The sequence below is a fragment of the Galendromus occidentalis genome, unplaced genomic scaffold (assembly GCF_000255335.2).
Source record: "Galendromus occidentalis unplaced genomic scaffold, Mocc_1.1 scf7180000077086, whole genome shotgun sequence".
NCBI classification, from domain to species: Eukaryota; Metazoa; Arthropoda; class Arachnida; order Mesostigmata; family Phytoseiidae; genus Galendromus; species Galendromus occidentalis.
In genome coordinates this window covers 294,412-307,804 of record NW_003805074.1, presented here as the reverse complement: position 1 = coordinate 307,804, position 13,393 = coordinate 294,412, and the positions used below count along the sequence as shown (strand labels likewise).

Here is a 13,393-nt window from a genome sequence, read left to right as displayed (position 1 = left end):
ACGGGCAGTCATATCTGTACTAATTGGAAGTCCCCCTGAGGGTCTGAATCACAATGCATTCTGAACTCGTCTCCCTGAGATATTGGCGACGATCTTTGCTTTGTCAGGTAGTTGTATGAGTAGTTGTCCGGCGAGATCTGACCGAGAAGATCCGAGGGATCGTTTTCGGGATTTTTCTCCAAGACATAACGGTCACTCGAACAAGACTCAAACCTCTAGACAAATCGGTCACTCCTACCGAACGGGTACTCAACGTAAGCCGGTGTTATTTAATCGAATCAGACGTCCGCTTCGAGTTGTTGATCCTTCGTGTCGAACATTTTCTGCTTCCGTATTTAAATAATCAGCTTCACCGTTTTCGGTACTTCATCACAGTGTTCAGGGGTTTTCTTTTGCTTTTCTTCTTCATCAGAGCGAGATTTGTAGAAGTAGTTGTAGGTGTGGAGAACTCGATCGATCTGGGTCTGCTTTTCCAGAGCTGTCATCTCTCAGTCTCTCGAATAAATCGAGAGTTTATAAATTGAGTGGTTGTGTCAAGACCATTGATTAGAAGGTAATTGTTTGCTTATTGTGGGTAGAGTCTTTGTTTTCCTCCCTCTTTCAGATAATTCCAATCAATCAGGCAGGCAATCAATCATTATCACCATAATCATCGCCGTCGCCAACCGTATCGCCATCAATTGTATAATTAGTTTGTTCCTTGTTTGTTTTGTTTATCCTCTCTCTCCCCTCTGTTTGAATATGACGAGTTTATCATACTGTGAGCAATTGGGTTACTTTGTCAGCATAGATCTAGCTTCCATTTATACGAGTCGGTACCATTGAACTTTCATTTGCGTCCGCGGTACTCTGTTTGTAAAATCGAGTAACTACTCTCTCTCTCTCTCTCTCTTTTCTCTCTTTGTCCATCCGCTCTGCGCTGAAAGGTGAACGAGCCAGTCTCGGCGGAGCTCCTCAGATGTCAAGGACTCTGTCAAACCACCCGAAGGAAATGCATAGCCTTCATATTCGCTGCTGCTGCTGCTGGTGCTTGAATTCGCTGCGACTTGGCATTATTCGTACGATCACGTTTGCGATGAATCGCTCCTCCCAAAGCCAAGGTACGTTTTGCACGTGTCAGGACACCAAAATTTGCACGCAACGAGCAGAATTGTCAAGAGCACGGCCAGTACGAACAACAGCTTGAACAGATGCCGACAACATACGCAGCATTGACAGTTGGACTTTTCGCGTTGTCGCCGGCGTTGGCGTTCGTTCTCTACGCTCTCACAAAGTTCGTCATAGGTGATAATCGTGCTCGGATAGGGATGATGGAAGCGTCCGTCGTAGTGATGGTGATGGTGACTTCCAGACCTGTGACCGGCTGCTGCTGATTCGAGATGAGAAGTTGCCGCCGGGAGCGGAGCCGCTGCGGCGGCCCGCGTCGTCGCCCCTGCGGCTGCCGCTCGGTGGTCAACCCCTCCTCCCAGCGACGCCGACTGTGCCTGGGCCGTTCTATAGTTCTGCGTCGTCGACATAGCGACGGCAGCAGAGGGATCCTGTGACGTATGGTGCCGAGGATAACTACGAGGCTCTCGAGGACTTTGACTCCGAGCGTGTCTTCGCGGAGGAGGCTGCAGCTGACTCGCAGAGAGTTTGACTTTCCCTTGGTAATCTCCAACTCCATCGATGAGCGTCTCTTTACTTTTCGTTCGAATCTGCTGTTGCGGGAAATGATGTGGCAGCGATTGTTGCTGCTGCTGAAGGAGATTGTGATGAGACGGCATTTGAAGTGTCTGGGGCGTCTGGATAGTCTGATATATGGCGTCCGATTGAGGGAGGGGTGGCAACGGATCTGTGGGCGCAATGTGGCTTTGAGAACGATGTCGCTTGTGACGACGATGTGGAGTCGGATGCGCGGACAAGGGAGCGGCCACCTCGCCTGTTGGCATCGTTGCGGTCGGTGACATCCCTTGGCGACAGAGATCTGCAACGAAGACCGCTCCGGACTGACTGACTCTGCGATTGAGATGGACCGTAAACTGATGGGATAGATGTTGGACCTCAATGAATATTATAGTACGCGCCGTCGAGATGATGTATATGTCGCTCGTTCCAATTACCTTCGGGTGTGCTGAGACTGAGTTTCTTATTGATGTTTCGTTTGTTGTTTGCATCGTCGGAAGACAAAGTGGGTGGAAGAGCAGAATGCAAGGTGTTCTTAGGCAGGGACTAGAACGACATCTCGGAGTGCTTCGAGGAGGGTCGTGTCGGATCGCTCATCATTACCGTTGACCCCCGAGCTCCTGAAGCTGCCATGCCTTGCCCCGGGGGTGGATGTGTGTGCGAAGACCGGTACGACCCTGAAATCAGACGTACCATGAATGTCGGAATTTCCTCAGGTCGCTGAAGAACTCCATCTAATGACTCTATCATCGAGGTCAAGCATCACGAGGGACAGATTTTCGTCACCAATGTGTCGATGACTGCCCAGGGAAGATCACTCAATAATTCGAGACACGTGTTTCTAAACAATAGTTTCCCTCTATCAGTGGATCCAGGGACGTCGAGACAGCAGATAAAATGGAACTCAGTATCGCTATCGATGTTACACATCGGAGAGATTTCCCGCGAATTCTGACTGCTCACCCTGAGGATACACCCCGTGTGTCGGTTGTTGTGAGCTCTGCGACGCGTGGTGAATGTGCTGCTGTTGGGGTTGCGGTTGTTGGTGGTGCTTCGTCGAGGTGCTGTAAATTGGCTCCGTCTGGTGAAATCCAGACGGCGGATGGGAACGGCCCGGTGTTGTAGAGCCCCCATCGCGACCGCCCTGCTGTCCCACGACTTGATCAGCGCCCAGTTCCAGTAGAGCCACCACCTAGGAGAGAAATCGGAGAAACTCGATTAGCGTTTGCTTCTGGCTGCTGATTTGATTGTATTCTCCGGAGGCGTTCTACGCATCATCTGAATCCTCACTTTGAAGCCAATCATCCGCAACTGAGACGCTAGATTGATTATTTCCCCGACAACTCACCTGCTTGAATTTGGCGCGAATTTTGTGAAGCTTTTCAAACATGTCATCGTCGGCGACCGTTTGCTTCGGAAAGTTTTTGGTCATTTCTAGGAGGCCGCGCAATGCCGCGAGTTTCCTGTAAAAGAGAGTATCCCTCTGACTATCGAGCTCTCTAGGAGAATACCGCTGGCCCCCGCTTCCTCTAGCGCTGTCCGGCTCATGGACAAAATTGCGAACTTCCCAACATCAAGCCACGAAATGAAAGCATCCGACTTCGTGTTCCGTCCGTCGGTGGATCCTGGCGTAGGCCTGGAGGAGCTTGCGTCGCTCACGGTAGTACAGAACTCTCTGAATGGATGCTCACCTTGGTTTCGAGGGGTCCTCGTGCTCTAGAATTGTAATCCACGCATGAACGAAGCCTTGATAGAAGCCTAACTCCGTCGCGAGCTGAGCTCCTCTTTGTAGGCCTAACTGATACCCTTCTTTCCAGCCAACTTGTTCGCCGAGTCCGAATCCTCGACTGAAACCCATTTGTCGATAGCGGAGGTTTGCAGTGTCCCTGCAATTATACTGTCAGTCAGAGCGACCAACCCTCGCTTAGGGTTTATTTTCTGCTCTACTCGTTTCTTCTACCCCTCATCTCAGCCGTAGCTTATCAGCAGACATGTCAAATCAACAGCTGTTCCGTCAGCGAGATTCTTCGCGGCCAGTGGAGCAAACAGAAGCAGATTTCCAGCAGAAACCTCCGTCTGCTTCGTACAGCCATTGACTACAACTACCGCCGCCGCCGTCGCCGCCATCATCATCACGAGTGTCCAGGGGCTGTCTGTGCGAGGAGTGCCTGGCCTCTCCCCCTGGTGAGAGTGTTCTCCTATGATCGGTCTACTCGATTATCGGTCCTGGGGATCTGTCTTCACGCGTGGAGCGGGGAAGGTAACGAGCGATGTCCGAGAACCGGAGTATTATGAGTTCATTTCCGCCTGCCAGGAGGAATTCGCCGGAATCCCCGACCAGGCGTGCCTGATGAATTTTCGCTCGAGATCACAACGAGCAAGGTCGGTGCTTTCCTCCAACTGGAGACTTTGATGAACTTCACGGAGGACTCCCACTGGCGTGTTTCGTCGCCCCTGTCTGCTCCCCGCAGAAAATCGAGAATCGGCGGGAAACTCAGGCCATGGACCATCCGGAGCGTGTCTGCGGATGGAGTCACGGGGGAATTCGACGGGATCTACGTCCACGACGCGAATCCCGATGAAATCCCGCGACCCCCTCGCAGCCCCGCTCCAGACCACTCTCAGGCCGGCAGTTGACTTGCAGCGGAAACGGTGGTGCAGTCGGTGGCAATCGAGGCGCAAAAAGTGTAGTCATGCCTCTCATCTCATTATTCAGAGTCGGCTCGTAGTTTCGTCGTAGACGCATCAAAGCCTAATAAGACTGCTCATTAAAGAAGGAGCCAGGCCCAGCTTCAAAGTGAGCAACGAGCTTGCGTGCTCTTGGTGCGAATGCCGATTCTCGGCATCACTCCCGTCGCGTGTCGACTTGTTCCATGCTGGATTCATGGTGGTCCGGTCGAGTGACCCCTCCCGAGACACGCACCGAGACTCCACCGACGAACCTCTGCTCTATGTTGCGCGTCGGATATTCCCCTCCTGTGTTTCTGTGGTACTGGTACGACGCCCGCGACCCGACGCCAATCGGCGAGCAGGCCACCTCTGAGCGAGGCGTAAATGTGTGTGCGTGTTTCGTAATCCGATTCCAGGGCCTGCTCGATGCCCCTCTGCTCTCCTTATGATGACCACCCTCTTCTCTCTACGGCTGTCTTGCATTGCGCCAGCTGACGAAAACAGCTTGCCAAACGTGGTGAGCTCCGACCAAGAATACTCGACGGCGGCCGGTGGACGGGCGGGCGGGCATACTGATCGAAAATGTTATCATCTCATAGAATGAGAGCGGAAAAATTCAACTGATGCCATGAACAAAAATATATTTCTGTACCTTCGTTCCTCAGTGCTGGGAAACGGACCCTCCTCGGACTGGCTGTGCCGCGGACGTGGTCTCCGGGCCCTAGGTATCGATGGCGGAAAAACGCGCCGCACACAAAAATTGAAAAAACCATCATCAGTGATCAAGTATTTCGCGGGGAGGTGGGGATCTTCACGGTTCGGGACAGAGGTATAACGACACCGCACAGTTGCGGTCGTTCGGGATGAGGTCTTCAAAACCCACGGTGACCTCAGGATCTCGGGAGCAGGCTTCACATCGAGGTTCAGTTCGATCGAAATCGATAGAGGAAAAGGAGCGGTCACAGGGAAAGCGTGGAAGACATGATCGAGAAATTTACAGACACTTCCGACTCGAATTTAGATACTTCAAGGATTCTTTGGGTCGGCCGGGAAGCTGTGCCGACGTGCCATTTCGGGGTGGCTTTAGTTGAGCAATAGAGCGAGGGATCGACCAGCGAATACACAACTCTCATATTACGGGCCGGGGGGAACGGCGGGAATTATATCCCCGTGAGGTAGGCTTTCGGAGAGGGTCGATAGAAACTGAACTCTCTACGGCGATTTACCGCAGCTTTGAGTGAGGTGAGTGCCACTAATGATACAGTGCGAGATACCGACAGCTCGAGATCGGAACCATCCAATCGATTGAGCATTCGATTGGAGGAGGAGGAACTCTTGCAATTATTGGATTCCCGATAGGAGCCTCTCTTGGGACGGGGAGGTTATCCCAACTGGCTTCCATGAGGTTTAGTTTTCAATGATTGAAAAAATGAAGGCTTTACCAGGAAACTCGATTTAGCCTCGATATATAGAACCAAGCAAGCATGAAATCTAGCGGAAACTGAGCAGCGAATCGACCTCATACGCTCGCCTTATACGGGAAATAGATTATTGCAAGCGGTGGGGAAAACAGGACGAATTGAGTGGAAGTACTCCAGTCACGCCCACATCAGAGACACGACTGAATCGGGGAGGATTCGGACACATTGAAGGACTTGATGATCCAATGTCTCCTGATGCCCCTCACGTGGACTAGGCATCGCGCGTCGGATCTTCGCCTCTCGGATGGGGACCCTTTTCGACAACGGGGGACGGAAGCGCGAATTCGCGGTAGACTACGAGAGCCCAGAGCTGCTTGCCGTGTGTTGGAGGGGGAACTTTCTCCACGGAACTTTCCTCGTCCGCCGACCGCTCCTCCTCGCGGGAGATGCCGAGAAGGCAAGACGTGGAGAGGCAGGGAGGTAAGAGGTTGCGATCTCGCCCGCTCGCGGGAAGGAGCAATGGAGGACCGCAAAGAACGAAATAGAGGAAAAAAGAGTGGCAACCGCAGCAGAAGAGACAACAAGAGAAAGTTTCGTCCTTACGCTTATTGCTGCTCAGGGTCGGGCCCCGCCACCTCTCCTCTGTGCGTCTGCTGCTCGCTCGCATCACCAACCTACAGTACCAGAGCAGCCGCCCAGGCGAGGACGACAACGACTTTTCCGCTTTTTCCGACACTCTCCGCACCCAGCATTATCTTTTCCTCCTCAGCAAAAAGAGCAGAGGCTTCGACCGACAGACCTAGCGTCCGCGCCTCCACACACGCGGCAAAAGCGGCCTCGGCGCGGTAGGGAACTGACTGAGACAGCGAGCAGGACGAATAGAGAAGGATGCCGGGAGGAATGAGGGGAAGAGAGAAGCGAGGCGTCGTCGGCGTCATTTGGAATCGAAATGTCGTCGACTCGCGTTCTCCCTGCGGTGCTGCTCTGCTCGAGGATCTCCCGATGATTCTCTGCACTCGCCGTTACCGCGGCAACCCACGTCCGTAACCGCGATTTGCTCCCGATTCAGCGAGCGTTCCGATTTTTCCGCAAGGCTTTCCCCCTGAAGACTCGTATTCTCGTCACCATATTTTCGAGAGATACAAGCTCAAAGAGTCGATTCCGCGGAAAGAGGTCCGCCCGAGAAGCAATTCGCGAGTCGAATTCAATGGAACTCCGGCTCGAGCCGGAGGTATTGCCGGGTTATTTTCTGCGGAAAGGAGGAAAGAATAGCTCCGAGATGAAAGAAATAATCACCGAGGCGAGAGGAGACTTCTGAAAAGCCGGAAATCAATGGAGCGGGCGAGCTACCGAATTACTGATCGAAACGAAATTCTCCGACCTATCGTGAGTCGGCTCGCGAATCCATCAATGTACACATCACGGAATAGTTCCCCAAATCCTTTCCTTGGTCCATTTTCCAAAGTTATTCCTCGTGAGTTCCGCATCGAGTTACGAGAAGTCTGCGTGATCGCAATCCGGTAGGGATATAAGAATGCTGAAATTTCGCTTCTCAGATGAATCATCTTCCATCGGGGACCGTTCGAAAATTCGATTCCTGGCCTTACAAGTCCGAATGAAGCTTGCGCGGAGATCCCGGTCTTGACAGTACGTATATGCAAATTTTCCAGCGATCAGATTATGAATAGAAACACATCGAAACATTCAGGTGCGGTAGCGATCTCTTTACTCGCAAATCTTGATCTGTCCAAGACACGTTAGAAAGGAGGAAAGAATGAAGCGCGAGTCTCCTGGCGAATATAATCATTCCGACGACTGTGTGAGTTTTGCGCACGGTCGATTTGCTTCTGTCAAAAGGTTGGGGCTTGTTGAGAAGTTTGGGATATTTTTTTAGCGTCAATTTTACTCATCACCAGTTTGAGGGGTTAATGACTGATCTTAACGGGTATAGGAGAGGAAAAACGGTACGAGGCAACGGGCAACAGCTCGGTGTAAATCGAAGCACGGCCAGCCTCCGACAGCGATTCACCCTCGAGCTTCCACGCAGGGTTGCAATGGCGGCCATCGAAGACACATGGCTTCTAGGCGGCTGGAGCCGCCACCGCGGCCATCACCATCCATTCAAGCCTATCTACTCGGATAGAAACACAGACAATAAAATCGCAATGGGTAGGAGACAGAATTAATCAGTATTTGTTCACAGTGGAAAATACTGAATCGATAGGGGGAAGGTGTTCCTTCACATGTCCTCGCTCCTTTACGCAGATAATCATCATTATTATCATCGGGGCACTCACACTCTCACAAGCGTACTCATATCCCACTAGCGTCAGATTTCGAATATCGAGCTGGCACAGCAGATTTACGAACTCACCTATTTTCAGCGAAGGTGATGTCGTCGAGGACATTCGGATAGTCACCGGACGCTGGGGCATTCATGGCTGCGCCCTGCTCCTGGATACGAACCTTCTTCATGAGGATTCACAACGCTGCGTCGACGGCACGGCGACGAACAAATGATCCTGATTGAATCAGCAACGACGACTTGGAAAACTATTGCCGACGACGCTTTCAGATGACCACCTGATCCCAGCAGCGCATTGACCACCGGGACCAACACCTTATTTTCCTCCCCGTGTTCGAGGACCCCAAAAATTACAGAGCGACGACGGCGACGTCGGAGGACTCCAGGACGCTCCGAACCAGGTAAACGACCCCCACGCTGAGCGAAAATCGGTGTCGGTGGTGACGGTCGTAGCGGTGAAGGACTTATTGACGACAACGACGACAACAACGACGACCACAACGATCACTCACTCGTCGAGGAACAGAGCGAATCTCGCTCAGGGGAACAATATACGAATGGGGAAGGATATTCGGATATCCTAGGTCAGAGGCCGCGCAACTAGCGCTCCCCTATGCCGTTATCGACCATTCGCTTCGTTCGCAACCTTGATCTGAACCCACGTTTCGTTCGTGGCTGATAGGGTTCGGGACCTGCTGATTCTTGCTCGGGCTTCAACGGATCGAGCGAGTATCCCTAGGATCTGGTGAGTGGACACATCTACGGCGAGGAGAGCACAGAATCCTCGTAGGTTCAGGGGATGGATCCTGAAGGGGCTCCTGAGGTTGTTTCACCGAGAGAGCTCCTCTCCCCGATTGCTCACTGGAGGTTCACTCATGCGGTCAACGAATCACTGGATCAATTCTCCGTCTCCGAGGCTCAGCTGGAGGTGATGTTCGGACTGTCTGCCGTTTCTGGGGCCACAGCCGTGCTCGTCCAAGTCGCCATTTTCTAATTTGTGACACTTCTCTCTGGGATGATCGCCGTTGGCTGTCGTCGAGCTCGACGATGTCCTGCTGTCTCGTGTCGTCGACGTTCTTGGTGCGGTTGTTGCCGTCGTCGTTGTTGTTGTTGTCGTTGTTGCTGTCGTCGTCGGGTTTGACGATCGCTCAGTCAGGAGTTGGCGCTCACTCGTGACTCCTGACTCGTTGTTGGCTCTAGTGTCGTCTGGGCCTGCGTGCTGCTGCTGCTGCCACCCTGAGCTCCTCCTGGGAGAGTTTCCGTCGGTCGCTCGTCCGCTCGCTCGCTCACTCACTCACTCACTGACTGGCTCACCCGTTCGCCCGGATTGTTCAGGACGCTACTCGGTTTGAAACCACCGCGACGTTCGGTCGGTGTGATCGTGTCCTGACGCGGCAGCGCCTCGCTGGTTGACCTGGAGCTTGTCCTGAGCCGGAGCCTCTGGCCTCCGCACTTTGCGCCTCCACTCTCCTTCCTCCCTTCAAGCTGGTCACAGAAGATGGCTGGCAGCGAGGATAGCAGCCAAACGCGGGCGGGCGGGCGGTTGGTCGGTTCGTCGGTCGGTCGGTCGGTCGATCGGACGGACGGACGAGCAGGCGGGCGGGCACGGAAGGAAGGCAGACTGGCTGGCTGGCTGGTTGGCTGGTTGGCGGATGGCAGTCTTCGTGCTGTGCTCCTTTCCGATCAGGATAACCCCGGAAAGGAACCGGGAGCGAAGGCGCGGGAGCCACCTGGCGGGTCGGGACCGAAACTCCGTCCCGGGAGAAGCGACCGCGCCAACATTTACCGATCCGCGAGTGCTATCCTACCCGACACTTATCGGAAACATGTCATATCATTCCGCAAACCGAGCGATCTCGTATTCCGATTGTCCCGCGCCCACAATGATCCTCTCGGGAGCTCCCTCACCTTCCGGATTCTAGTTCAGAGGGCGTCGATATAGCGGTTCTGGCTCTGAGGTCCTCGCCCCGCATTTCTCAATTCCGGGGTCTGAATGTGGGGTCGATAAAGTACTAAAATTCAAATCGATATGATCTTACATCCCCGTCGAAAAGGTTCGGAGGGAATGCGAGCCAGTCCCCCGAAAAAGCCCACCGGGAATCATCACTCACTGACTCAGCGGAATATTCGTTCGATATCTCATCGAACGCGCGGTTAGACGAGGCCAAATATTGTTTCAAGCCGTGTTAACATTCAACCTTCAAAACAGAGCAGCTCTCGACCGCTACCTTCCGCTCCGCTCGATCGCTGGCTCGTCTGTTCATCGGTTTCTCGATGCTCCGGAATCATTCCTCCCGATGATCACCTTGGTAGCAGCATTAAGCATCGACTCGGACAACGAGTTCAAATATTACAGCGACTCACCGAGAAAATAATTCTCGATTCGAGATGCATCAAAGAAATGCCAGGAATCATCCTGGGACCTACCTTAACATACCAGAGATGTCGAGAACAGAACCTCATTGATTCCCAGGACCCGGAGATCTCGGATCGGAATTTCGAGAGCGATAACCTCTTTCCAGTCTCCTCTGTTTCGATACGTTCCGGCGGTCGTCGCGATCACACCTCATGACATTCCTCTATTTACCAGACCCCACTCGCAGATTCCTGCACGGAGAAGTCATTCAGAAAAAAATTGTCGCTTCATCCGCAGCCTTCACTCCGCAGCCTTCACTCCGCATCCGCGATATGATTTCCGGCGGAAGTCCCAGGCATTCTCGGCGGTTCTTGCTGACGCGTCACGCAGCACTCATCTGGACTCTCGAATATGACGGCATGCTCAACGACCGACGCCCCCAAGAAAGGACAGAGCCATATAGTGAGCGCTTCGTGGCTTGAAAAGCTCTGAGCTGTCCGGGCCAGATTGACTCTCCGACTCAGAATGTTAGCTGAGATATCCAACCGTCAAGAAAGCTTTCGGTCCGTAAGCAGTGGGCGAGCTATCAGAACCCAAAGTACTGTTTCATACATCCCGCTTCGCAGACACATGACCTACATACAAGCTGCTTCTCTAGCTTCGGATAATTTCGATGTGTTTCTTCTTCGCGCAGCTCCAGGAGAATACGTTGGGTTCGATGTGACGGATGTAGAAGACGATGGGAACGTATTCGAAGAGGTTCAGAGACAGTATGAGCCGAAGATGTTCCGATCTCTCCTTGATAAATTAATTTATTCATTCATTCACTCGAAGTTCCCCCTTTCTGAGGCACTCGCTCCGAATAACGAAAGAATCGCATGATTCTCGATTTTGTACACACGCGCTTGCAGCTATTTTATTTACAATGTACATGCCCGTCCGGACCACGAAAGTTGTGGCTCAATCTCTTCATTCCAACATATCCCAAACAAGTTCTACTTGCGACGATTATGGTGCTCAGAGCCCGAACTCGTCGTACCTTCCTCGCGAATGGATTCTCCGTTATTGTTGGCTTCGAAGAGTTTTTTAGAATTTGTTCTCCTACGTGTCGGTGGTGGAGTCAGAGCGACATTCATCAACGTGCCGACTTTGCGTAAAAGATCATTGACGATGTCGAGTGCGTTTGCCCGGCCGGACGGAGATGAGCCGACGGTTTTCTTCTTTTCAGGCGTGACCGGGGCGCCCGCTCCTTGGACACCGCCACCTGTTGATGAAGATCCATTCGGGATGGTTCTCTTCTGTACGTGGAGTTCTTGCTTCAGGTCCCGTGTCTCTTCTTTGAGTCGTTGAACCATGGCTGAGAGCTGTTCTTTTTCATCGAGTTCACTCTCTAGGAACGCGTTACGTTCGATCGCGTTGTTGAGCCGTGATTCGAACTCTTCCAAAGACGCGGCCAAGGCCCGTTTCGCTCGTTCAAGGTCGTCGTTGTTTTGCTCAAGGCCGCGGACGTGCCTCTGGAGCTCCTCGTTGAAGCTTCTTTCCTTATTGAGGTCGTCGTCCAGCTGCTCGAGCTGCTCCTTGAGCTCCGTTGTGACTAAGGTGAACTTTTCAGCGTAAACATCCCGTTCCTGCTCGAGTTTCTGATTGACACTTTTCAGATCGCGGTTTTCTTTCTCGAGTTGCATCAGCTGTGTCTCTAGCTCCAATTCGAGCTCCTTAGAGCTCGTCTGGAACTCTTCCAATTCCGCCTGACACTCGTCGTACTTCTGTTTGTACCAGACCACTTCATCCTGCAGCGAGTCGAACTTTGGTGCAGCTGCCATTTCTACCTCAGGCTACAAGGCACTCTGTCATCGACAATGAAAACCACGACAGATCCGATAAGGCACTCAGGGAGAGTACGAACTTTGTCAACAACGAAAACCACTAAAGTTTCGATCAGGCACTCGGAAGGAGAGTACGCACTTGGTCACCTGAGATGACCGAGTCGTCTCTCGATATGGTTCGGTTTCGGAAACACTTCCTCCCTCACTCTAAGAACGTAACTGGTGAAACAATATCGGAAGGAAGATCGACGGGTTTCCGGCACCGAGAATCGAAGACTGCCTAATGGAGGTGGCCGATCAGAGACAGGCATCGAATTCCTGCCAATTCCGCCGGACGACGGATCGGACGGTTCCTCCAAAAGGGGCGGCCATGTTGGCAAATGGCGTTGATCGCCCGCTAGGCGCGGTTTTCGAATCTTCGGGAGTTGTTGAAGATCTATCCTCCGAACCTTTGCAAGAATCAACTCGAGGACCCGCGGGATGAGAAACCTGAGAAGCGACTCTGCGCTCTATTCACGAATCACAAAGCTCTGACGAGAGATTCAACTCCGAGGCAAGATCGCTGAAGCTGACGATGAGTGTTCTGAAATTCGCTCCGATCGCAGGATATGCATTTCAATGAGCGAGTCTCCATCTCCCGAAACTAGCGCGAATGATCTTGATGCCGAATCCTTCGTGCAGGCAGATATCGGAAATCCTAGAGGTCTCTGAAGTCTTTCTCGGTAGCTCTGCTCGGAGTCTTCCTCAGCTTCAATATTGATACCCTACAATCTCTGTTTACTTACGCTTTCTTCGTAGAAGGGCAGAATCAGATCGGCTTCATTGCCGGACGACGCCTGAAAGTTGCAAGAGCCCGTTTATCTTTCTGTCGGCCTGTTCGGTGTTCTCCACATACCCCAAATACAAACAAAAAGATAAGCTTGGAACTTCTGAGAAGCGTGCTGAAGTCTGGGGAATGAGCTCAAGGATGTCCCATCGATTGCGGAGCAGCGAGCGGGGGTCTCCGATCTCGGCTGCGGCAGGGAGCTTAGTCGGAGTTCGCTGGTCCATCGAAACGAGACATCTAACGATCCCAATGAAGGTTGGAAACAAGGCGCGTGGGATAGTAATTGCGTAGTCTTCATGATTCCATCGATACCTCTGCTATTAA

The 13,393-nt window shown here is 52.5% G+C and overlaps 1 protein-coding gene across 1 annotated transcript; it reads right to left on the bottom strand.

The window, feature by feature from the left end:
* Nucleotides 1-11,358: 11,358 nt before the first annotated feature.
* LOC100899599 (nuclear distribution protein nudE-like 1) lies at nt 11,359-12,599 on the bottom strand. The gene has a single exon (XM_003740698.2). The coding sequence runs from the start codon at nt 12,238-12,240 to the stop codon at nt 11,413-11,415; it is 828 nt and encodes a 275-aa protein (XP_003740746.1). The 5' UTR covers nt 12,241-12,599; the 3' UTR covers nt 11,359-11,412.
* Between the last annotated feature and the right edge of the window lie 794 nt (nt 12,600-13,393).